This window comes from Sceloporus undulatus, chromosome 1 (assembly GCF_019175285.1).
Source record: "Sceloporus undulatus isolate JIND9_A2432 ecotype Alabama chromosome 1, SceUnd_v1.1, whole genome shotgun sequence".
NCBI classification, from domain to species: domain Eukaryota; kingdom Metazoa; phylum Chordata; class Lepidosauria; order Squamata; family Phrynosomatidae; genus Sceloporus; species Sceloporus undulatus.
In genome coordinates, this window is record NC_056522.1 from 57,579,542 (window position 1) to 57,603,777 (window position 24,236).

The following is a 24,236-nucleotide window of genomic DNA, read 5'->3' on the forward strand; positions in this document are numbered from 1 at the left end:
AATCTTCAGAAAGAAGAGATTATTTCCAGGTGTCGTTCTCAGCATACAAAGGTCTGTGGCACTACACCTTTTGCAAGCTACAAGAATTTAGCAGTGGATTCCAAAGGGGTTTCTAGTTCTAGTTCCATTAGGATCACCTCCACTGGGCACTGGCTAAAAAGGCAGCTATTATATTGGCATGAAATTTAGCTGCTAAAAAGGCAGCTAAAAAACAGAATTCCCTGTTGCATATGCAGGTGCTCAGCAGCACTTAATGATCTGTAACAGCAAAAAGGATTTCCAGCTTATTTTCTAACAGAGAAGATCTATCTTAACAGGAAGCAGAAAATCAACTGGCGGAGCTTTCCCCAGCACAGAAATGTAGTGATAGAAAGACTGAGATCTGATAAATTTTTGTCTACCACCAGATATTTGAAAAAATCTAAATGTAATGCTACTTTTATGCCAACATAATATCTTGGACTGCCTCAAACGTGCTGCAGTCCTGCCTACCTTTCATTTCAGAAAGAGAAAATGAGGGAAACCTGCAGGCTGAAATGTGACTCAGCAGTGGTAAGATATTCACAGGGAGTTATAATGTTCTTTCACCCAGTCTTCACTGCAAATGTAAATATAATAAATTGTGCCCAGACCCTACCTCCCATGGACTAACAGTCTTTTTTAGATCTTTTGATCCTATTGATGGAATGCAAGATGTGGTGATATCTGTTGAATCTCTTTCCACCAGAGTCCACATTCCTACCTCCCCATAGAAGTGGCTACAGGAGGGAAAAGGAACCAGTGACAATTGCCACCTGCCTTTTCATAGTGAGCATGTTCTCCGCAGAACTCTGTTAAAGGAATGCTTCTGTAGAAAAGAAGCTGGGTACAAACCAATATGCATATTTGCCCCACTGTCTAGCCTGAATTTCTCTTCTCTGTGGTGTTCAGTAATGTCACAAAGAAAGCTATTTATACAATGTGTGACAATATTTGTACATATGTGAAACAACTTTCTGAACTCCTAATGACCTTTTGTGCTGACAACAGTTCTCATTCTGGGGAGATGCAACTCTAGCTATTCCTCCATCATTTGTTTTCCAGACAAACATGCAAAACACAAAATGCACAATGGCCTACAGTTACAATATTTAAAAAATAAATAAAGTGAAGTTGGTGGAAAGGGAACTGTTCAAGTGAAGTACATTTTGCTCTATTTACCTATGCCTACCTATGCCCACCTTCTCTGCTGTCGGAGTAGAATGTCACAGATTATTTAATGTTTCTGTAGAATGTGGGCATGGCAGTTAGAGGGATCAAACCAATATAAAACAACTAATGGTATTTTAGATAAACGTCCCTTTTGTATTATCATTTCTGAATTGCATCAGGGCTAATATGCAAAGGGACTGGAGAAAAGAGTAGATGAAATGTGTCTGGATTTTTTAAAACACGTGCCTTAAATGCATGTTACAAGTTGATTTAAAAAAATGAAAAAAATAGAGTACATTGTTTTTCTGTTGCATATTATCTGATTGTTTTAAAAGGTTTCTTTTTAAAATCCTGCTTCCACCAAAGCTCCTTAAATAAAGCTCCTCTGGGTGCAAAGACCAATTTAAAAAATCCCTTGTGGAAATGCTAATTAAAACTCTATATGAATGGTAGTGAGAGGCTGGCTCAAGACACATTGCTGTCTGAGGCACAATAGTAAATAGCACCTTTTCCCACACACCCACCAAAGTTAAGGTAGATAGTACCCAAAGTTGAGCGAATTATTTTGGGAAAAAGGGGTGTGGGGATGTTATAAACACTTCCCCCCATCTCTGTCAGGAAAAGGACAATAATAACAAAATATATAAACCTTTGCTGCCTTTGTATGTATCCCAAATCTGCAGCCTGAGTGGTTGTTTTACATATTTGAGAGGAAAAAAATCCCTTGGAGAAAGGTTTTATTGATGTGTGTTTTCAAGTCGACCCCAGCTGATAATGATTTTCTCATTAGGTTTTTTGGTAAGATTGATTCAAAGGAGGTTTGTCTTTGCCTTCCTCTAAGGCCAAGAGAGTGTGACTTGCCCAAAGTCACCCTGTAGTTTTCTATAACATTGAACCTAGTCTCCCAGATTCCTAGATCAACATTCAACCACTACTACACCATGCTGGGAAGGACAGCAGAGGGGGGGGAATGGGAGGAGAACCAAGGCCATCCTGCATTTCCATCTGCTTCAAATCACACTCACCTATACAATCCTTTATATATGACTGGGCCACTTGAAAACACATATTAAATATAAATATAAATCAATATAATTAAATCATCCACAACAGAAATACATAAATATATGCTGTCATCACCATTTAGTTCATTTTGGTATTTGAAAACTTAACATGAAGTGGTCTAATCAAACAAAAAACAGACTTTATGCTGAGCAGGGGCATCACTAGGGTGGTACGGGCCACACCAGGTGACACTCTATGTGTGGGTGATGCCACAGTTCCCCAAACATCTACCTTTGAGCAGAAATGGGCTACGACATTTGCCTGCGTCCTTTTGAAATGCTGGAGCTTGGCAGAAGCCCTGGTGGCACAGTGGTTAATGCTCGTACTGCAGCCACTCACTCACAAATCACAAGGTTGTGAGTTCAGTCCCAGCCAGGAGCTCAGGGTCGACTCAGCCTTGCATCCTTCCAAGGTCTCTAAAATGAGTACCCAGATTGTTGGGGGCAATTAGGTTACATGTTGTAAAATGCCTAGGGAGTCCTTAAGTGCACTGATAAGCGATATAGAAATGTGATTGCTATTGCTATTGCTATTGAATGGGGTGAGGCTTAGTGAGAGGAGAAAGGAGAGGCCTTCGGGTTTTAAAAAATATTTAAAATTTAAAATTGTTTAAAAATTTTAATTTTTAAAATTCTTTTTAAAAACCTCACATTGTACCCAATGTTCACTTTAAACACATGGAACTAGCTACATGTAAATACATTTCGGTTGTGCCTATGATATTATAATTTAAAGGTATAATTTTATTTTTGGTAGTTTATGTCACAACTATTGCTATTACATTTAATTATATATGGAAATTATGATTTATGAGTAACATTAATGCAAAAAAACATGACTAAGGATTCTGTATGGTGTGGTATGGGAGAAGGTTGTGTGTGTGTGTGTGTGATACCATGAGTTATCACACCAAGCGATGCCAATCCTAGTGACACCACTGAAGCAGAGACAGACATTCAATATGTGATGCCTACTCTTTCCCAGAGGTGACATAAGGCAAAATTCACCTGTTGAATTTCTGAGTGTTGGGCAAGGGATAACAGCACATAATTCCTACTTGGTGGTGGTGGTGGTAATCTGGCAAGCCTTACATCTCAGGGAACAATAGTACTGTCTTCGCAGTTCACTTAGATGGGATTTGTGGCAGCACAGAAAAGCATTCTGGAACTCTAAAGCATTGCTCCCCAAACTTTTTTGGGTTACCACCCCCTTTCCTCTTGGGTAACAATCCTAGTGCCTCCCCAGGCATATTTTTTGATATTAGGTCTGCTGTTCTACTGTTCTACTGTAAATTCAAAACAACCAATCTCAGTTGCTGCTTCCTTTGCACCCAGTCACCTTGGGAGCAGCAACCGAGTAGCTGGCTGAGCAGTGACTGAGAAGTTTGTTGTTTGTGCTGGTTTTACAGCAAAGGCTGGAACAGGTGAGAGTCTTTCTGGTCGCTGTTTGGCTGCTCAGTCGCTGCTCCCTTTGTGCTCTGTCATCCTGGAGGCATCACTGTTTGTGCTCACACTAAAGACTGAACGGATGAGAGAGTAGAGGAGGTTCAGTGCTTCCAGGACAGATTGCACTCTTGTCTTTCATCAGGGGATGGTTCCTTTTTAAATAAGAGTTAAAGTACAGTACTTACATTGACCTGTGGATAAGTTGACTCAGTTTTTTTTGAGCCAATTTTTTAACTAAAATTTCTAGACTAATACACGAGTATATACAGTACATTTTTACACTGGGATGACAGACTATAGATTTTTAAAGCAATCTGTCAAATAATTTTCCAAAAGCTGTAAAAGTGACATACTGATTTAGATGTCCTTGGTTCCAACACAAGTGAGAGCTTGTAGATATCATCTTCTGTGTGGTAGAGATCCAGGGAAAGCTAGGAATAAAAGAAAAATGAAAATGGCATATACTAATTACTGGACTGGAACTAAAGAAGTGACAAAATGAATGTAACAAAATTCAAGCTGCTATTCATGTTATAGCAAAGCAATTGGGGACTTTCATTCCTAACAGGCCTAGCCAACATACCTAATGGGGAGAGATGATGGGAACTTTAGTCCAAACAAATCTGGCAGGTCACAACTGTCCATATCTGCATTAGAAGAAGCAGAGCTAATTTGTGAAGAAGCTCCACTGACTCTCACAATTTTTGGTGGCATAGTCCACATCAGGCTGTTTTAATTTCAGCACACTTTCTGTTGTTGTTTTTTAACTGCCCTCAAGTTGACCCCAACTCATGGCAACCCTGTGAAAGAGACATTTCCAAGACTCCCCTTATCCTCCACTGCTTTGCTTAGGTCCTGCAGATGGAGGCCTATGGCCTCCTTAATTGATTCCAGCCTTCAGTCATGTGGTCTTCCTCATTTTCTAATACCTTCTACATTTCCTAGCATTATCGTCTTTCCTAATAAGTCATGTCTTCCCATGACGTGGCCAAAGTACAACAACCTCAGTTTTGTCATGTTGGCTTCCAGGGAGAGTTCAGGTCTGATCTGTTCCAGGACCCCTTTGTCTGTATTGTTGGCTGTCTACAGTATCCTCAGCACTCTTCTCCAGCACCACATCTCAAATGTGTTGATTTTCTTCCTGCCCACTTCTTCACTGTCCAGATCTCGCATTTGTACTGTACATGGTGATGGGCAAAACAATGGATTGGATGATTCCCACTTTTGTGTTCAGATGTATATCTTTACACTTTAGGATCTCATCTAGTTTTTCCTTGCAGCCTTTCTCATTCCTAATATTCTTCTGATTTCTTGACTGAAGTCTTCATTCTGAACTCTTTGCCTATTTTGATTTCCTTGTAATCTAGGTTGAATTTATGTAGATCCTCCATGGTCATTATTTTTGTTTTCTTTATGTTGGGCAGTAAGCATGTCTTTGCACTGTCCTCTTTAACTTTTCTTAGCAGTTTTTCCAAATCTTTGATATTTTCTGCTAGTAGTATGGTGTCATCTGCACATCTTAGATTGTTTATGTTCCTTTATCCTATCTTCACTCCTCTTTCTTCTGAGTCTAAACATGCTTTATGTATGATATTTTCTGTGTAGAAGTTGAACACGTAGGGTGATAGAACGCAGCCTTGTCTTACCCCTTTGCCAACTGGGGACTATTCTGTTTCTCCATATTCTATTCTAACAATAGCATCTTGTCCTAAGTAGAAATTTCTCATCAGAACTATCAGATGTTTCTTTGTTAGTAAATCTCAGTAGAAACAAGGGAAACATTTGCTTGGTGCAAGTGCTAAACTTTTTTTTAAAATTGACCCCCCTTGAGTAGCTTATTGATATATATGGAAGGGGAAGGGAGAAAAAGAAAGGGAGAGGGGAAGGGAAAAAGTTGGAGAGAGAACAAAGGTGGAGGGATTGAGAGAGAGAGAGAGAGAATATTCAAGATGAATGCTATACTGAACCTATAATATTAACAATGCATTGGCCATGGTTTCTTTTTTCCATCTCCTTAATTGCTTAAGGAAATGTTCTCCATGTTTCTCACCTACTATACCTAGGTTTTCTGGGGGAAAGTCCAAGTGTACATTCAAGAAATAAATTTTAATACCCATTGAGCATCCCAAACCTTTGCATTTTTCCAACATGTTTTCAACAATGAGTGCAAAGTCAGGGTCCTTATTGTTCCCATGAAACTTAGTAACCACATTTTTGAAGGAACTCCAAGCCTCTTTTTCTACTCCAGCCATCATAGACAGGAAGCTTCCATCTCATAGCAGTCTTCTATGCCTGGGCTGACAAAAATACCTTCTATTAATTTTGCTTCTTATAAGTTAGGAAAAGTCTCGCAGAGATACTTAAAGTGCTCCACTTTTTTGCATCGCCTTAACTATTTCATAAGGCCCAGTTTTATATGAAGAGGTGGCAGAAGTATTTTCTTTGGGTCGGTTAGATTTTGATGCAAAATATTCTTGTTTCCAGGTTCTAGAGGTTCTTCTTTCCAGCCAGTGTTTTTGCTTTTAAACACTTTAAATCACGGATATGAAACACAAACATCCATTCAAAAGCACTAAAAGAAATCACACTGGAACATCAGCACCTGCGCTTAATCAAAGCTGGGTAATAACTGAATTGATAAAAATATCAATTTCATTAAAGACTTCTGTGTAATACCAAATTTTTATTGTATTTTTGAATTCAGCACCCCAAAATACATTAAAAACAGCTTTCTTGTTGTTGTTGTTGTTGTTGTTGTTGTTGTTGTTGTTGCACACCTTCAAGTTGTTTTCGACCTATGGTGACGGTATCCTGGGATTTTCTTGGCAAGATTTGTTCAGAAGAAGTTTACCATTGCCTTCCCCTGAGGCTGAGAGCAAGTGACTTCTCCAAGGTCACTCAGTGAGTTTTACAGTGTCGAAAAATGTTTGTTCATCACAGACATGTAAATCTTTCCCCTAACAGATCCAACCTATTTTAAAAAGAACACTGTATGTCGATGTGTACAGCTTTGGATTGAATAATAACCTCTTTCCTCTAACTTTAAAATGCACATTGAAAAGCAACTTCTCTGAATTACTTTCAATCTGATGCTTTTCAAAAGATTGTTATTTGTTACACATTCACTAGACTTTAAAAAAGTTTGGGACTTTCCAGATATTTGCATAATTACAAGGTTGGTTAATTTGTGTGCTGCTATTCAGCTTGTAACTCCAGGGCACATCGGGATGGAGGATTCCTTGTGCTAGCAATGAGGAGGCACTGTGCACCTATTCCTCCTTTTTCTCTTTAAAGGCTTTTCCTTGGCAAGAAAAAGATGAAATGGTAAAGCAGCAGTGGATATGTTATGTGTGGAGGCTTACATCATCTGAAGCCTGCCTGTTAAACTCAGTGAATGAAGCAGAGCAACAGTGCAGTAAAAATCTAATCTAGGATCTCAATATAATTCAGATCTTCAGTCTTTTTCACTTCAGTCTTCTCCCTGCAGGGTGCTTTGAGAAAGACAGTTCCTAGCACTACCAATGAAAAGACACCATGTATCTCTTGTATCTCTCTCTCTCCTTAATTTTCTTTTTCCTAGCAAGAAAAAAGATAGAAGAGCAAGGAGAAATGCTAGGTTATATTAATGAATGACATCATTCAGATCTCCATTCCTGTAAGATTCCATTAATGAAAAAGCTTTGCTGGGAAGCACTTGTTATAATAATAGGCTGGCATCTTGTTGAGCAGTTGTGTGTGTGTGTGTGTGTGTGTGTGTGTACCTTCAAGTAGTTTCTGACTTATGGTGACCCTAAGACAACCCTATCATGGGGTTTTCTTGGCATGATTTGTTGATAATTTCTCTTGGCATGATTTGTTCATTGCCTTCCCCTGAGGCTAAAAGCATGTGACTTATCCAAGATTGTTGTTGTTGTTAATGTTTATTTATATAGCACCATAAATTTGCATGGCACTTTACAGGCATCATCAAAACAGCATATAACCTGCCAATGGCATACAAACTAAAAGTCATAAAATATAAATTATAAAAAATTAAGCAAGTTATGTAGTTAAAATACAAATTGTAAAAACAACTAATAATTATAATCAAATATAAAATTATAAAACAATATCAAAATACAGTCAAGATCACCCCGTTGGTTTCATGGCCAAGCTGGGAATTGAACCTTGGTCTCCAGAATTGTAGCCTAACACTCAAACCACTATGCATAAACGAGACTTAGCCATTCATAACTGGTTGGTATTCATGTTTACAAGCATGGCACTGTTGCCATAATTACAAATGCACGCCAAAAAACTATCTTAATAGCCAGCAGCTGCACTGAGTAATGGAGGTTTGCTCTGCTGGTAATGGAACAAGCGGATGTTTCCTCTCTCTCTAGTGATCTGCAGTGCAACAATCAGAACCAGGACCCCCGTCAAAGCCCCTCATCCCATCACAGATTGCTGGAGGAAGGGGCTGGAAACCTCATCCTGCTGTCTTTGATCATCAGAAGAACAGACCTCCATAATTTTAAGTGGCTGCTGGCTGTTAAGGTAGTCTGGATAATTGGGTAAGGAGGCGATACAAAGCTGAGTATTCTTAACTATGAATGTGGTGATGTTTGCATCGGCCAGAATATCCCGGGAGCAGCCCAGAGCATCCTGGCCCCAAAGCTGCCCCAACCTCCTCCCGCATTACCTGGGGCCCTCCATTGCAATGCCAGGTGACTGTTTGCATGCTAGTTGTAATTTAAGTTTTCTAAAGCTTCAGCCTTTGCTAAGGAAACAAAAATATTTAAATATCCAAAATACCGACACCAAGCCGGTTAGGGTTTAGCATTAAAACAGCAGAGTAGCAGAAGCTGGTTCTTTGTCTAACTATGGCCTGTTACAGACTGCCAAAATAAAGCTGCTTCGGGTCTCTTTGGAGGTATGCTGTTTAAATGATGCATGCATCCTAAGAATCCGGAAGCTGCACCAAAAGCTGCACTCCAGTGCTCAGGAATGGAGTGTGGCTTTGGCACAACCTCCAGACTCTTAGGACCCATGCATCATTTAAATAGCATACCTCCAAAGAGACCCGAAGCAGCTTTATTTTGGCAGTCTGTAACAGGCCTATGCTTCCCTAAGAACTGAGAATGACTCCAAAAACAACAAACATGTAGCATGTAGTTTAAAACAAAAGTTTACTAATGGCTTTAATCTATAGTTACATAAAACGATATCTTAATCTAGCTAGTGAATAGTTCGGGTAAAAAGAAATCTTTATCTCATCATCTTTACAAAGAAAGTTGAGAGAGGAGGAAGACCAACAATTCAGTTGAAAAGTGAGTTAATCTAACCTGTGTTAAGGGTCTTATATGACGGGTTTGGTGCTGAACTGGCCAGATGTCATCTGGACTGTTAACACCTGGCTCAGGGATTGAGCCCTCCATCATCTAGACACTTCACCCAGAGGACTGCAGGAGGATGTTTTATTTGGCCTGTGAAGACAGGGCCTGTGATGTAGGATCTTGGTCAGTATTGGTCAATTTTTGAACACTACAAAAAATCTATTACAGTGTCGTTAGACTAAGCATCATACACAATGGGACTAAAACAATGACTGTAATGAGAACTGCTTCAGGTACCTTCAGAATGGACAACTTTAGATCCTAGGGGTTTTTTTTATGCTAGAAAGTATATTTATGAAACAATTTTGACCAAAGCTGACATTTAGAATTAGATGGACATGTCAAACATTTTCATACAACGTTGGGACTTATTAACACACTCCTGCTTTTTCACAAATCACTGTTTTGTATTCACTTGTGCCTGGAACTTCATGTGAAAAGAACTTTAAGGATTGTAACACACTTGTATTTCATTCAGATCATAGGCAAAATCATCATAAATTATCATGAACTCACAACAATGCCAGGTAAATTTCATAATTTTATGAATAATCAGAAAAATAAGAACCATCCAATGTCACACAATTGCATGCCCATTCATGTAATAAGAACTTTCCCCACTATACTCCCTTATATCTGTGACAAAGGGTCTCCTAAACCTGTTGAGATGTTTAGGAGGCTACTGAGAGGCCTCTGTTCTGCCAAATATCTGTTCCACTGATGGATGGACATAATGAGAGTAGATACTACAGTAAGAACAACCATTTCCCACTGCTGCAGTATAAACTAAAAAAAGCATATGGCCCTGTGTCAAGCAGCTTACAGTGGGGTGGAAACAAAAGAAGAAAGGGGTAAAAGAGAGAACAAGGGATGAATGGGAGAAAGAGTATAATTCCATGCTATGTTTCAGATTTTAAATTTAAAGGAATGCTATCCCCTTTTAGTTCAGATAAAAAAAAATTATACACAAGTAAACACTCGTACAGTCATACACTGCAGGCCATATATATTTTAATGTACAGCTGTACTGTACTGTAGAAATGGTGTCTAAAAAGCAAAAGAAATCAATAACTCCATTGGTTTTGCAAAGTACAAGACTTATCTGAGGAACTTATCACATGTCCTCTTAATGCTTTATTCCTTTTGGTTAATTTTTCATTCAAAACTAGATCCTATATTTTCCTCCACCAGGTAAATATACCTATTTTCTCTTCAGATGTTCAGTGTTTAGGTACAATTAATGTTGCTAAAGACAATCATAAAGAGATAAGGTTTTGATGCTCAAGGTTCTTATTTTTTCCACAAAGGGACACAGTAGTAAAAGTCTATTGTTGTATATTATTTGCTGTTCAGTTAATTGAGTTGGAGACTCCATGGGGTTGCTGGTTAAACCAACAGGTGACTCCAATGTACACACATGCACAGAGAGAAGCATATTTGACATTTAGCACAAGACATGTTCTGTTAAATGTTATTTTTTCAAAATGCCTGGTTAGATACAGTTGTGTATATTTAGTTTTTTGTCTTTTTTGTTGTTGCATGCCTTCAAGTTATTTCTGACTTATTGAGACTCTAAGGCAAACCTATGATAGAAGTTTCTTCAGAGGGATTTGCCATTGCCATCCTCTGAGCCTGAGAGAGTGCAACTTGCCCAAGTTCACCCAATGGGTTTCCATGGCTGAATCGGGATTTAAACCTTAGTTCCCCGGTGTCCTAGTCCAATGCCCAAACCATTATACCTTGCTGGCCCTCTTTTGTGTTTTGAGTAATACTAAATAATAATAACAACAACAACAACAACAATAAGAACTTAGCACTGAAAATGTTAGGAGTACGTGCTTCAAATTCACAGGGCCAGAATTTTCTAGAGAGGTGTTTTCTTCTTTGCCCAAGAAGATGACAAGAGATGCTAAGCTATCTCTTCCATTCACTAAAACTTTTTCAAAGCTGAAAGGATCACGTTTTTCATTTCAGCTCTCTGTACAGTGTATATTATATAAAATTTAGTGAAGCACCGGTCCATGTCAACATTAGGAGGCTACTGCTAATGCTGAGAGTGCTGACATTTCCTGAATTGTAAGCTATCTTCTTTTAGGGTTCTTTCCTCTACAATAGTGTTGTTAGTTATTCCACTGCAGCTTATAATGTGGAAAAAGTATCAGTTACAGGGTATTTTTTAAAAACAAAATTGTTCCAAATAACAGAAAGAATGACAGATGTAAAACTGATTCAGCACCAAGGATTACAGTGGAAACAGAGGTGTGGAATACAGCATTGTTCCTAATTGGAATCAACATGTGGAATTTATATTTGGGTAAAATATGGATGTTTGGTTCACTGCTTCTATGATGTCATTTAATGGATCAGTTCAGCCATCATGGCAAGCCAGGATTCTTGAGAATTCTGGCATATTAGGAATGAGAAAGTGTGTTGGTGCACACAGCTCAATTGTTGCCATTTAGCTCCTTCTGCCAGTAAGATCAGCTATACAAACCATGGAACTTCCCCCTACAGTTTGATTTTAGGACTAGGGCAGAATAATACAGGTGTAAGAGATCCTTCAAATAACCAGACCTGAATCTATTTAGTGTTTAAAACTGCTTATCTCCCACAATTTACTTTTTGCCCCCAAACAATTGTTAATGATTACAACAATTACAATTGTTTTAATAATTGTTGTTGTTGTTTTTATAGATATATTCTATCATATCTTTTTTTCCTAAAAGCAGGACTCAAGGTGGCTTACAAATCAAAATAAATACAATACCATAACTGCAGAAAATCATGTGGATACTGTTTATGAAATTTTACGTTACAGCTGCACAAATGTCTATTCCAACACCTGTCGTACATTATCAATTATATTAAATTCTTATCCCACCATTCATTCACAGTATCCAAAGCAGTACATTTGAGCTTCTAAAGAAAAAATGGTCACGGTCCAGACCTGCTTAGGTTTTACTAAGTGTCAGTTTTAGGAGTATTTTTACTAAATAACTTTTTCAGAGCTTGGGAAAGTTATTTAAGCTACAAATCCCAGAATCTCCCCATCAGCATGGTCATTCAGTATGCTAGGAAGGGGATTCTGGGAGCTGTAGCTGAAAAATAAATTTTCAGAGCTCTGTTTCAGCCATTGTTGTTTGTTGTTGTTGTGCGCCTTCACGTAGTTTCTGACATGTCAACTCTAAGGCAAACCTATCATGAGGTTTTCTTGGCAAGATTTGTTCTGAGGAGGTTTGCCATTGCTTTCCTCTTAGACTGAGAGTATGTGAATTGCCTAAGGTCATCCAGTGGTTTCCATGGCTGAGTAGAGATTCAAACCCTGGTTTCCAGAGTCACAGTCCAACACTCAGACCACTGCACCATGTTAAGCCTAGTTTATGTTAAAGCCCTTCTGTATTCAATAATTGTCAAATCTGATATATGGCTTGGGTAACACTACTAGTGTAACACTACTGAATTCAGTTCAGCCTCTTGCACCATCTTCTTGATTTCAAAAGTGACAGCAATGGGACAAAGATGAAGATTTCCAAACCCATTATTTTTCATAGAACTTACTGTTAGTAGGTTAATTAAGTCCATGTTCGGTTCTAGATGGTGAGAAGCAGTCTGCAGGGAAACCAGCTCACTCAAGGTGACTGAAAGCTGCTGCATTTTCACAATGTTGACTTTGTTCTCATCAATCCAGTCTGGAAAAACGACATGAACTGCTATCAGGTCTTTCAGGTGGACTCCTAAGATTGGGATTTTGAAGCCAACACAATCAGCAAAAGCTTTGCGGTAGTTGCAGTAGTTCCCACTGGAGGAGACTAGTTCGGTCATTTCATTCCAATCCTGCAGACAAGGCATAGAAGAAGCAAGACTCTGCAAAACCATTCTTAGCACTGCTCTTATCAAATAGGCAGAGCTCAGGGGAATCATATTGGAAGACTGGAAACCCAGTTTACTTTGACCCATGATGCTAAAGGGAAAGTAACTCATGTGATTCTTTCTTACACATTTTTGATGAAGGACTGTAGATAAGTAGAGTGATGCATCATTTGCAAGCAGAAGGTCCAGGTTCAGCCCTTAAAATTTCTAGTTTAAAAAGATAAGAGTTTGAGAAGGACCTGCCTATGACTTTCATGAAATGTTGGCAGTAAAGCAATCTGGGATAAGTGAACCAATGGCTGACTTAGTGTGAGACAGTATCATATATTTAGTGCTTGCTTTCAGTCTTTCTTATTCCAGTGGAAAGTGTATCTTTTTGAAAAAGTATATTTGCATTTGGATATGCTCCTTTATATAGAACTTACAGAGATATGAATGCATTGGAGGATAGATATTGCCATACCTTGGTAACCTCTGAAGAAAGGTGAGAATGTGTTTCTTTGAGACGTGAAATAGAACTGTGACTCAGTCCTCCCACAACTGCCATCAGTGTATTAAAATTTTGAAGATATCGAAGTTTCTGTGGAGAAATTAGATCACATAACTATTTATTACTATAGAAAATACAACTTCTTTCACTGTTGAGATGCTCCAATTGATAACTAATACAGAATTCTAGAATTAATAACTCTATATATAACCAAACACCTTAATAAATTTATATTATTTTTTTTTTATCATGAGCTTTCTTTTGTCTTCACCAAAATAATGTACAGTCAGCCCTCCATATCCACAGATTCTACATCCATGGATTCCACTAAGCATGGTTCCAAAATATTTACCAAAAACAAATTCCAAAAAGCAAACCTTGATTTTGTTGTTTAATGTATGGGACATCACTTTACTACCCCACTGCATATAATGGGACATGAGCCTCCACAGGTTATGATATCCATGAGGAGTCCTAGAATCACACCCCAGCAGATACTAAGGGCCCATTGTATTTGCAATGCAATGCAAATATGTTGCATTGTTTAGGGGTGAATCATGATGCAGCAAAACAGGGGTTAGATACTCTGGCTGTCAGTAGATTGCACCAATTGAGGGGATGGGTTTGGAATTTGGTAAGGTCACTGGGGTTAGGAAATACAAAACATAAGTGAACATACTGAATTTTTCACTAAACATACTACACAAACCATCAAATCCATTTTAAAAAATGTTGAGCATGAAATCAGAGGATTTTCTAGGCAGAGTACAAGTTTTTATACTCATCCTACATCTAATCTTCCCTATCCCCCCTCTTTATATACTTTATGGAGTCACATGACCCTAAATGTTGGAAACAAAAATAAATTCATTCACTGATGCACATCTCACTATATTTCATTGTACTGGACTCAGAAAACTAAAAAAAAAAAAAAAAGGCCAGAATTACCTGTGCAACATTGATGAATTTTGTAATGACCTCTGCCCTTTGCTGTGGGGTTGGCTTGCTAAGGACCATCAACTGGACCCATTTGGAGATGCCATTAAATAAAGCAATTGATCTTTCAAGAGTTGGGTTGTTTTCAAGACAGCCATGGATCACATAGCTCTGATAATCTGTAAACTAGATAAGGGCAACAGTTTTGTCATTCATGGTTCTTCTAGATCACAAATACGTGTGCTACAAGGTATATTACAATAAAATTTACTTATTAAGATATATCACCTGCAATACACAATGTAATTCTTTGTTAATTTTGTCGACTTAATGTAAAATTTCGATTGTCTCTAGAGAAGTCTAACTGTGGAATGAGTTAACGTATTTTCATTCTAAGACACTTTACAGTTCTTATTTGCAAACTTCTGAAACTGCAAAAAATTGTTCATCCTTATCAAAAACATATAAAATTGACAGCCAAATCCAGTTCTTTTTCATTTTACAGAACACTGCTAGCACAGCTAAATCTGCACTGGCCTAAATACAACCTTGATCCCAACTGGAGTACACTCCCTGAACCAGTGGAGACAACTTTTTGTATATATTATATTAATTCAATGGGTTTACTCTGGTATGGATTAATTTAGGCCAACTCTCCCAGTGTTGTGGTTTTGAGCCATTTAGAAACCTCACTATTCCTTTTTGGCTCTTCTATCTTCCTCCTCTTCAATCTTCAAAGTTTAACATTTACAGATTATTGCAGCCCTCCTCAACCTAAGCTTAGCCATATCTTTTGGAGTACAACTCCTATAATCCTCAGCCAAAATGGTGGGTTGGTTGTTTGGTAGCACAACTGTGGTGTCTAGAAATGATGGGAGTTGGCGTCCTCATGCACAACACCTTAGAATGCATTCCTTCATGAAAACTGCCCAGGCAAGGGGCAATCCATAGTTGTGAAGAAGCAGTCTATTTTTTAAAAATATTTAATCAGCTTTCAAAGTCTTATGTTACTGTGGACCCTTTCACATGACAATTATAGCCCCAGGATTCCATTAAGACTGCCATGGCAGCATTTTAAGGCATCTTGGGATTAGCAATTTAGGTTAGAAATTTAGGAAGGGGAATTCTCAGCCAGAGAGCAATAGTGCCACATCAAACTACAAATCCAAGAATTCAGTAGATATTGCCATGGCAGTTAACAGGAATCATAGTATTATAATTGTGTCCTGTGAAAAGGTCCTATAAAGGCAATGAACAGTGATCATATGGTGATGAACCACTGATACTGACATTGGATAAAATATTAAATGGAACCTATTATTAAGGATTCAGATCAATAGATATGAGCAATATCGGCAATTGTACCAAGATGATATATGCAACTGTAAATTTCTTACAGAGATCCTTCTGAAAGATTTATGCTCCAAAAAGGTGAGATGCTCAGCAAGCTCAATAGGTTCCAGATGATCAAAGAGCAGGCAAGCCTTGCCTTTCTTTGATATTTTTTTCCTTTGTGTGACTCTTCTCATCCAGTCATAGGAAGGGCTGTAAAAGAGAATGAAGGAGCCAGTGTTAGGTGGCTCTGGTGCCTAAGAGAACAACAATGGAATCAAGAAGCAGCAGTGGCATTGGCAACCATATAAAGAAACACACACACACACACACACATTCTGCACTTTTTGTGTGAAATCAGAAATTATTTTCTTCAGTCTTCATGCACTGCAAAAAAATTTTTTTAGCCCAAATTAGGCATCTCCTATCCAGACAGCTGCTTTGAACCAATCAAAAGGTAAATACGTATATATAAGCAGTGCTTTGTTGTATTAGACCAAGGGCCCATTTTTGTTTCCAATAGTGGACAATCTGATTACCACCAGGAAGATAACAAGAAGACTATGATGGCAATACTTCTTCCTTTGTTGCTTGTGCCAAGAAACTGGTTTTCAAGTATACTATTCCTGAATGAAAGGCTGTTTTTAGTTATCAGTGCTAATAGTCTTTGGTAAATTTATACCTTAAATTCTGTTTTAAAGCATCCCAGAAAGCCTAATCCAATGGTTCCCAAACTTTGGTCCTCCAGGAGTTTTGGATTTCAGCACCTAGAAGCCCCAGGCAGCTTGGCCAATTGTCAGGAATTCTGGGAATTGAATTCCAAAACATCTGGAGGACTGGAGTTTGGATATCACTAGCCTAATCCACCCTTTCCCTAGTTTCCATATTGTCCACATGTATGAGACTGCACCTCTCATTGGACTAAATCCAAAGAATAGTCTCAATGAGAGCAGACCCATTGAATCAATGGGATTTACATATATATTGACTTACATGTATATTGACTTAACATTTAGTAATCAATCAGTGGGTCAACTCTAGTTGGACAGGCGTAGATTTAAAAAAATAATCACTATACATCGCTTCTCGGCCTTTTGGCTAAGATCAAGTGTAAAAAATAATCACTATACAGTATGACCAACAGCCAGCCTGACTATGAGCGATAGGAGTCAGTCACATCTGGAAGGCTAGTCTATTTTTTTGGCACAACATTATTCTTTTCCATAAAAAAATGTGAAGTCACTCCAGAGCTGAGCGGAAATCATCTTTAATACAATGGCAGCAGAAATGAACATGTTGAACAATGGGGACGTGGCTGAATTCACCCAGTACTTGGCTTTAGACCTGAAAGAATCCTAAAGAAATGGGTGCCAATCTTTAATTCTCCAGAGATTTTGGGCTTTATCTGCCAAAATCCACAGCTGCTCCTAATTATCTAAAGAAGAGGCAAAATTTAATTCCCCCTCACTACAAATTAGTGAGAAATATTCCAAATTTTTATATTTATTCAAATGATTTGAAAAAGGATCAAAAGGTTCATCCAGACTGATGATTTGTGCCATTTTACGCTGCAATTTTTAATATAATTTATGACACTTTTTATCATTTGCCCATCCAAATGATTTCCCAATTTAAAAAAAACACCTTTGCTAGAGAGGCAACACAGTTTGGTTCAGTTGTGGGTATCTTCCTTGTTGTGACAGTAGAATTCCCTTGTAGCCCGCCCCAGAAATGTTTCCAGATGTATTGCAGTTCTTACATAGCTTCCTGTTTACTCTGGAGGCATTTGAGGACAGCTTTTGGACCATTAGTGGGTCCTGAGGGCCATGAAAACTAATGTGGGACACACTTTCAGTACACCTGCTCTAGAGGCATGGGATTCTCAGCAGAAGCCAAAATGACTAAATGGAGGCTATCATACTTGGATATATCATGAGAAGGCATCACTCATTAGGGAAGAGAACAATGCTTGGTGATATTGAAGACTGTAGGAAAAGAGAAAGACCGCACTACTGGTGGATGAAGTCTATCAAGGAAGCCTCAGCGCTGAGTTTGCAAGAGCTGAGCAAGGCTGTTACTAACAGGGTGTCCTGGAGTTCTCTTATTCATGGGGTTGCTGCCCGCGAACAGGCGAGGGACATGGACTCCAAGTCTGCAAAAACAGAGGGGTGAATATAATGCAGTTTGACATGCTTTTACTGCCATGGACCAATGCTATGGAATTCTTGAGCCAGTCATATTTTTTCAGCTTCAGAAGATGGCAATAGCAATCCTCCTCTGAAGAAACTTGCCAAGATACCACTATTTGATAGGTTCACCATAGGGTCACCATAAGTAAAAAATGACTTGGAGGGACACAGCAGCAGCAGCAACAACAAAGTAAAATGAATAGTGTTAAAGAATCCTGTCTGAATAATCACTTTTTGTTATATTACAGATGATACTCTTACATGCTAGAGATATCAATAAGGTGAATGTGATCTTCATAACCTAGATGGCTGACTAATTCTTGAAACTCCTCAGTAAGACGAACCAAACCAAGATCCAGATTAAATTCTGCAGGAAATTCCATAATCCAGTATCTGAAATCAGGACAGAAGAGATTAACATATCAGAACATGAATTCTTTAACTAAGTATCAGTAGCATACTTTGCCTAGCTTTGTGGAAATCAGTCTTCATTAACATCAAATAAATCAACTTCTTAGTTGGAAAACTTTGTCCTTTTATTCCATTACACTGGTCACACTGACTGGAGAAATTTAGCAATGATTTCCTCCTCCCTCCAATACTGGGGTATTAATGGAAGACCCTTCAACAGGGAACTTTTCTTATCAGGAAATTATTGAAGGCCCAAAACACAGCACAAAAAACAACAGTTCCATGAGTGCACACCCTATCAAAGGCCAAGGACATCTGATCTAATCTGTCCAGCATAAAGCCTTAGACACCCATATCTACACACAACTATACTTAATATAGTCACAGATCATTTTACTCAAAGCCATTTTTACTGACGACATTATGAATGTTATACTGACATTTGCAAACTAAATTAATTTTCAAACTTCATTCAAGTATTACCAAGCAAACTGGTTCATTAACAAATGCATCTGCCTTGTTTCAAAGCTCAGAAAAGTCAATTTTTGGAACAAGAGTTCATCAGATTCTGAAATGCTAGTTGCAGATTATAGGAGTTGTTCAAAAAAGTAACTTTTTCAATATGGGTCTCCAACACTGATGTGAAATATGTATTCTACCATAAGGTTTTGCCTTCTTCTTTGTTATGATTTCCACAACTGGAACGGTGATATCACTAGGGAAGTGTAGAGGGATATGGTCCACACCAGGTGAAACCTGAGAAGAGGGGTGATATCTGGTCAGGCCCTCTTCCCATTGTGTCCCTCCTGGCTTCACTGTGGTGGTGCAGGCCTCCACACAAGAGGATTCTGCCATGGCAGTGGAAAGACCCAAGCACACGTCTCCTGGGTTTGCCATGGTGGTGAAGGAGAGGACCAAGCATGCCCTTTTGACTGCTGATAGCACCCCCTGGCACTGCGTAACACCAAGGGTGGGAATGCCACTGGAAATCTACAACTGAGTAGCACTACATAATTAACTTTCCTGGGAGAAAGGCAGAGATCATTTGAACACCTCCCCTTTCCCATTGTGAAGCTACTGGGGGAACAATATTAGATATGAAAATGGAAAAATGGTTCTCCTTTTACCCAATACAGCCCAATCCAATCCCACATGCGGTAAAGAGAAGCAGAATAATTCAGGAGGTCAAAATTTGTATCTCCTGAATCAAGTGACTCTCAACATAATGTTGCTCTGACCTCAATCACACTGTTTTCAGACTGGACCAGATAGTCTCCTTCTTTTTGGTTTCCAAATATGTATGTACACATGTAAATTTGTTCCACATTCTGGTTGAACAAAATCTTACCTCAGTATTAGGGAGATTTTGTAGCACCTTAGAGAATAACTGAAAGAAAGTAAGAAGTTGGCATCATGAGTTTTCGTAGACCTCAGTCTACTTTCTCAGTTGCTTTTCACCAAAAGCACTCCACCAAATGCAGCTGAGGAAGTAGACTGAAGTCCATGAAAGCTCATGCTGCCAACTTCTTACTTTCTTTCTGTTATTCTCTAGGGTGCTACAAAATCTCTCTAATACTGATTTTACAGACCAACACAGTTATATCTTTGAATTCTTACTTACCTCATGAAATAGCAGATTTTTAAGCGGATTTCACTGCAGTCTTCTCCATTGGCACTTCTATATGTAGATTAGTTAAAGAAGCATCTTAATTTCAGTAATTCTAATATGGTGCATTTTTCTTCTTTAATTTAACGGCACACTTTATCTGGAAAAAACAATAATGCTAGGAAAGGTAGAGAGAAGTAGAAAGAAAGGAAGGCTGAATGCTAGATGGATAGATTCTATTAAGAAGGTCAAGGGCATGACTTTCTGAAACTGAGCAAAGCAGAGGAGGACAGGGAGTCTTGGAGATGTCTCATCCACAGGGTCACTATGGGTTGAGATTGACACAAGGGTGGTTAACAATAACAAAATACATTTTCAACATGATTATGGTGATGATAAAAAAACTAAATTAAAACCATATTTAATATGACAAATTATGAAGGAATTTTTAAAATACATAAACACAACTAATTTGTCCTAAGGATGGATATCAATCAGTACTACTACAGAAGTATTTGTACAGTTGTATTCTACACAATGTATAGAACTTTGTACAAGCACTAATTTTAATCCCTCCCTGCAATGCACACAACCAATATAAACTCAAACAACAATATCCTAACTTTAAAGTCACCGAATAGCCAGACTCTTGGTACTACGAATATATATCTCTAAAAGGATATAGGGAAAGAAGTTTGCTTGCTAGTTCTGTTGATGATAAATACCATCGGTGCATTAAAAGGAAGGTTCTTGGCAAATGATTATTACTTAGTTCTCCTTTATGATCTGAAAAAGATATGCACAAGTATGATATTCAAAACAGGATAGTGTGCATTACTGAATTATACCAATGGTGAAACATTATATTAAAGGAAGATGAATATTTCTCTTATCAGTAGTGAAATGAATATATTAGAAAAGCAAATTCTCCTATTCTATTAACATAAAGCTGTGTACGCAGAGGCTGAGTCTACCTAATCTAAAATGCTTGGGGGCCAGAAGTGTTATGGATTTCTGATTTTTTTTTGCGGGGGGGGGTTGATTTTGGAATATTTTCTCATATATATATATATATATATATATATATATATATATTGGAGAGAGAATCCAAGTCTAAACATGCAATTCATTTATGCTTCATATAAATCTTATACACATAGCCTGATGGTAATATTATACATAACATTTTTAATAATTCTGTGCATAAAACAAACTTTATATACACTGAACCATCAGAAGCACAGGTGTCACTATCACAGCCACCAACATGGACAATTTGGGATATTGGAATATTTCAGATTTTGGGATAAAGGATACTCAACCTATATCAGTTGGTTTACCAAGGCTATGACTGATACACATACAGCTTTATGTTAACAGGATAGGGGGTTTACTTTTCTAATATGTTTATTCAACTACAGAGTGATTATTATTATTATTAAACTTTATTTCTAAAGCGCTGTAATTATACACAGCGCTGTGTATAGAGGATTCTCCATGCTATTGTATTTCCATTTGCAATGTATGAATGTATAAGTTGGACAGTGAAGAAGGCTGATTGGAAGAGAAACAACTGCTTTGAGATGTGCTGCTGGAGAAGAGTTCTGTGGATACCTGGACCGACATAAATACAAATAAATGGGTCCTAGAGCAAATTAGATTAGAGCTCTCCCAGGAAGCCAAGATGACTATGCTGAAACTGTAGTACTTTGAACATATCATGAGAAGGCTAGAAGAAACAATAATGCTTGGCAAGTATGGCATAGTAGTCTGAGTGTTAGACTACTACTCTGGAGATCAAGGTTTGATTCTCTGCTTGGATGAGTCACACATTCAATCTCAGAAAACCCCATGATAGGTTTGCCTTAGGTTCAGAATAAATCAGAAACAACTTGAAGGCAAACAACAACAACAACAAAAGTGGAAGGTAATAGGAAAAGAGGAAGACTGCATTGCAGGTTGATAGACTCAATCAAGGAAGTGACAATCCTGAGTTTTCAAGACCTGAATGGGGCTGTTGAAGACAGGTTGACTTGGAGGTCTTTCATTCATAGGATTAGCATAAGTCAAAGTTGACTTGACAACAGTTAAGAACAACAACAACAAGGAACCAGTCTCAACAAATGTCTTACAACATCTGCCTTCTCATACATCTTCTATTACTAGAAACTCCTTTCCTTTAAAATTAACTTGCTGATTTTGCATAATTACAGCCATCAGCACACTAATAACATCTTGTCAATTTTATCTGCTAATTTCTTTTTTGACAGTGGTTTAGTTGGGCTGTTTTAAATTTGTACAACCCCATCTGCTTCATAACTGCAACTTCAGAAGGTTTCCCCTTCTTTAATGTTCTTCGTTTAATAAGCCACATCCAATTTATTATGACAGTACATGTAGGCAACTGGCTAAATTTGTCATTGGCTGGAATGCTATATCAGCTACTTGGGTGGGATACAGACCGCCGCCCTGGTTTGCTCCATGGGGAAGCTGTAGCCTCCAGACCGCGGGGCTTCCCCGCGGAGCAAAAATAACCTTTCAAAAGCAGGTTCTTAATGAGGCGTGTTTGTGACGCCGCAATGCACCAATGGTGTACTTGCAGCATCATAAACGCACCGGGACGTGTGGACGCTAAGCATCCATTGCATCAAAATAGTGGCATCTGTGTGTTCAGGGCACTGCCATTTTGATGCCCCCGTCACGTGCTAGGGGTGAGGCCAATATGGGCGGTGCACCCTCGGCCAACCCCTAGCACATGACGGGGGCGCCCTATTGGGAGGTATGTATAGCACCTTTGTTATGTATATTTAAGAGGAAGATTTACTTAACTAGGAGGTTAATTTAACATACACACTGTGGAAGTAACCCAGGTTGACACCACTTTAACTGATGTGGCTCAGTGCTGTCAAATTCTATGAACTGTAGCTTTGTAAGACATTTAACCTTCTCTGTCAGAGAGCTCTGGTGCCACAACAAACTACAACCTCAAAATTCCATAGCACTGAACCATGGCAGGGGAGCGGGAGTTATGGCAATGCAATAGTGTCATAATCATGACTAAGTAGTGATTGTGAATAACAACAGTTATCTAGATTTAATAATTTGTAAGTGTTTCGTATTCAAGATCACTACTTGGTCACAATTTTGACACTGTTGCCATGTCTGTAACTCCCCCCCCCCCCAAAGCCTGCTTTACTGAGCATCAGCTGCATGGGGAGGAGATTCATTCTGCTAGTGATTGGAGTTTGGGTGAATGACAGTTCCATCAGGTTTGGATAGGCTAGGCTAAGTTTCTTAGTTAAGGATGCTTAACTAAAGTAGATGATACAGGTGCATGCAGTGGGCAATGGTGGTAGAGAGAGCGATAACTAGGGCAATTTTAATGTTTTAGTTCATCTTCCTGGTTCCCCCTCCCCTTTAATGTAGGCTCATATTCACAGAGATGATTTCCCTACTTCCCTTTGCCTTCTAATTCTCTCTCAAATGTTGCAGAGCATAGTAAGACTACTGTTTTAGATGGAGCTCATGTAATAGGCTTTATTTTCTTTATTTCTTTCTAATTTTCTCCACAACCACACATCACACACCAAATGTCCTTTACTACTTTTTTAGACTACAAGTACCAGAATTCTCCACTCCGGAATTCTAGCAATAAATATATATTTTTAAAGGAGACTTTCCAAGCTCTGAATGTCACAGAGCATACTAATACCAACCAAAACATATTGTACAATAAAAAAAAAAACAAATGAAGAAGGATGTAGGGAAAAATTGAAGGCTCGTACCAAACATTTTAATGCAGGTAGTTAACAGCTCATCCAGTGTTGCAGCTTTCCCGAGAGTATTGGACCCCATCGTCCTTTAGCCGTTGTCAAAAGAGTGAATTCAGTTTCACAATAAACAAGAAGAGAAAGGTCGCCATCAGATGACTGTCAGTTGCATTCTCTGTGGTACTTCACCAGAAGACTGACCAGAAAAAGAAAAATGAGTGAGTTGGATGGAGGATAAGACTCTGAATTTATACCTGGCATAAATCTTGACAGTTCATTTTTGACTCTGAAAACAGATTTCCCATTTATTAGACAGTATACATAAGAAACAGTTTACATGCAACTTTTACTGTATTCATCCCTTTTATTCAAAGAAAGAAATCACCTGGAATGTGATAAAGATACAAAAAGTACCATATATACTTGACTATACGTCGACCTCATGTATAAGTCAAGGGCGAGTTTTGGGGACAAAATTTTGGATTTTGCTATGACCCGTGGATAAGTTGAGGGCAAAACTTAGGGGCATATAGCCAAGGATCTAAAGGATAATAAA

At 38.4% G+C, this 24,236-nt stretch overlaps 1 protein-coding gene across 5 annotated transcripts in view; it reads right to left on the bottom strand.

The window, feature by feature from the left end:
- RASGRP3 (RAS guanyl releasing protein 3) overlaps nt 1-24,236 on the bottom strand; it is a 72,334-nt gene that overhangs the window by 22,034 nt on the left and 26,064 nt on the right. For 3 of the 5 annotated variants that reach the window (XM_042445366.1, XM_042445364.1, XM_042445363.1), the window contains 9 exons: nt 23,696-23,876; nt 20,594-20,696; nt 19,926-19,988; nt 18,155-18,286; nt 15,770-15,917; nt 14,385-14,558; nt 13,410-13,526; nt 12,635-12,910; nt 4,055-4,132 (listed from right to left, as the gene is read on the bottom strand). In XM_042445366.1, coding sequence (XP_042301300.1) covers nt 4,055-4,132; nt 12,635-12,910; nt 13,410-13,526; nt 14,385-14,558; nt 15,770-15,917; nt 18,155-18,286; nt 19,926-19,988; nt 20,594-20,696; nt 23,696-23,765 — 1,161 coding nt within the window. In that variant the 5' untranslated portion in view covers nt 23,766-23,876. Of the gene's footprint in view, nt 1-4,054; nt 4,133-12,634; nt 12,911-13,409; nt 13,527-14,384; nt 14,559-15,769; nt 15,918-18,154; nt 18,287-19,925; nt 20,071-20,593; nt 20,697-23,695; nt 23,877-24,236 lie in introns of all 5 variants that reach the window. The other 2 variants (XM_042445367.1, XM_042445368.1) reach the window with 2 other exon arrangements.